At 39.0% G+C, this 2,484-nt stretch overlaps 1 protein-coding gene across 1 annotated transcript; it reads right to left on the bottom strand.

Moving 5' to 3' along the window:
• Positions 1-760: 760 nt before the first annotated feature.
• On the bottom strand, positions 761-1,480 carry LOC113766185 (40S ribosomal protein S4-like). Its single transcript, XM_027310400.1, has 2 exons — positions 1,471-1,480; positions 761-1,314 (listed from the first exon to the last, which is right to left on the bottom strand). Exons 1-2 carry the CDS (start codon positions 1,478-1,480, stop codon positions 836-838), a joined length of 489 nt encoding a protein of 162 aa, XP_027166201.1. The 3' UTR covers positions 761-835.
• Between the last annotated feature and the right edge of the window lie 1,004 nt (positions 1,481-2,484).

The following is a 2,484-nucleotide window of genomic DNA, read 5'->3' as shown; positions in this document are numbered from 1 at the left end:
GGAAAGTTATTTGGAACTTGTATGTATGCCTTTCAGACCTTGTGCCCTGCCCTGTATACGAGTTGGGCGCAAGGATAAAGGTTTCGCTTCCTAGTTATGATGCCTTTTCGTGCACCAGTCATCCCTCATGCTAACACAACGAAAGGGAAAACTTGTTTCCACCCCATTCTGCCCCCTAAACTCCCGCTTGGGTTATCCAGACTTCCCCTGCTACTGGTATCCGAAGTTACAGGTTGACTGACTTTTTGTATTTTCCCCAACTCCTTACATATATCATCTTGCTTAACACTGGACATATTTTTGCTAAAAAATACAGATGACTTCTCCAAAATGATAATTTGACCTGAGCCTTCATCGTATCTCTTCAGCAAGTACATTAGCTCCTTAGCCTGACTGGGTTCAGCTTTACAAAATATTAGAGAATCATCAGCAAAAAATAAATGAGAGATTGATGGTCCTCTTCTGCTGATCGTCATTCCAGTGATTTTCTTGCCATCTTCTGCTCTCTTAAGTAGATTTGACAGCCCTGCAGAGCACAAAAGGAATAGATAAGGTGACAAAAGAACATACATACAAACAATATACATACAAAAGAACATCAATGGCGGCACATTATCAGAAACTAGTCATATATCTATATGTATTTTTTTAAAAACCTGTAACTGTAGGGTTCTAGATAGCAGTACAATCACCGCGCCAACACAAATATTTAATGTCCAAAACTGTAACTAAACAAGACAAATAAAACATTAAACCCAACTCAAAAATTGCAACATCTTACTACTAGTTTTGCAAGTAAAATGTTACCCTCCCAAAGACGCTAATAGTAGCAAAATTAGGCAGTAGTAGCCGCCTGGGCAGCAATCCTTTTCCTTTGTTCCTCTATAACTGACAACTTGATACCTTTGCCCTTTGGGGGAGACACCCAGGGCTTTGCACCTTTTCCAATGATGAAGACATTACCAAGACGAGTAGCAAACTCGTGACCTGTGGCATCTTGGACATGGATGGTCTCAAAGCTTCCCTTATGTTTCTCTCTATTCTTGATTACTCCAACCCAACCTCTGTTCCTTCCCCCAGTCACCATGACAACATTCCCAACATCAAACTTGATGAATTCAATAATCTTGTTGTTCTCCAGGTCAAGTTTGATGGTGTCATTGGCCTTGATGAGTGGGTCTGGGTAACGAATGGTATGACCATCATAGGTATTCAGGTATGGCTTGCCCTTCTGTCCAAACTGTACTGATCGAACCTTACACAACTTAAACTTTGCCTCCTCATCCCTGAAACTTCTGGTTTGATTAGCTGGCCCTGGCTATGTTGTTAACTAAGCTGATATGGTGATCATTGTCTGTGTGGCCCGGGATACAGTAGTGCTTGCCAAGAAAATCTCACAAGACTCCAGAATTAATTCCTATCTGCCTTACATTGTGTTTTGCATTGCACACAGCCTCCTCACATGCTTACATTGTGACATGTTTGAATTTAGTAATAGCTGTGTTGTATTTTGTTTAATTTTTATTATTGTTGTATGGGAAGATTAATTTCCTATATTTATTATATGTGTTGTTGTAATATCATGGTTGCATATTTTTTTGTGTTAGGATCAACGGTGCTTTTGAAAAAACATGGATAGGAGTTGGATGACAATTAAAGATTACTTGCATCCTAGATATTTGGCAGGAGTGAAAGAATTCGTTCAGTTCGCTTATTTAGGCAAGGATCCCACATATAAGCTCCCTTGTCCATGTAAAGGGTGCAACAACTTTGAGGATCAAACTATGGAGGTCATGAAAAGTCATTTGTGTGGGGGAATTGTTGAGAGCTATACTAGGTGGGTATATCATGGTGAAAGGTTTGAGGATTCTGATGAGGATGAAGATGATAACATAGTTTTAGATGAAGAAAACAGTGAGTCAGATGATATTCAAGAAATGTTAAATGACGTTGGTACTGCAAACTTTGGCGAGAATTGGAGAAATTCGGGGGAACATAATAGGGATATACCAAATAAGCAAGAGGGGGAAGCAATAGGGATATATGTTTAGTCAATTATATCACTAACCGTACCACATAGATAACTAATAATACTATTGTATAGGATGCACAAAGAATTGCTTCAGCAGCAAAATGTGTCGAATGTAGAGCAGATGCACGATTTAGAGTTTCCAAAGTGGTTTGAAGATCGTGTAAGTATGGAACAAACTACTAGAAGACTTGTGGTATTTATATAGTTGTTAATTTGTTCAGTCATTCTAATTTCTTATTTGGGTCATATAGGTCACTTACATGCATACACAAGGCAGATGCTGTGATGAATTGTTGTCTTTGGCCAAAGGACTGGATTTTAGAGTGATCAAATATCCTGGTTGTAATGTCAATGGGTTTAGATTTCATACCAAAACACGTGAGGTAGACAGAAAAACCCAGAATAGTGGCATTATGGTGAAGGGTGAGCATGCTGATGTAGAAATAAACTTC

This window comes from Coffea eugenioides, chromosome 3, assembly GCF_003713205.1.
Source record: "Coffea eugenioides isolate CCC68of chromosome 3, Ceug_1.0, whole genome shotgun sequence".
NCBI classification, from domain to species: domain Eukaryota; kingdom Viridiplantae; phylum Streptophyta; class Magnoliopsida; order Gentianales; family Rubiaceae; genus Coffea; species Coffea eugenioides.
Note: the sequence above shows the minus strand (reverse complement) of the source record. Positions and strands in the feature narration are given on the sequence as shown.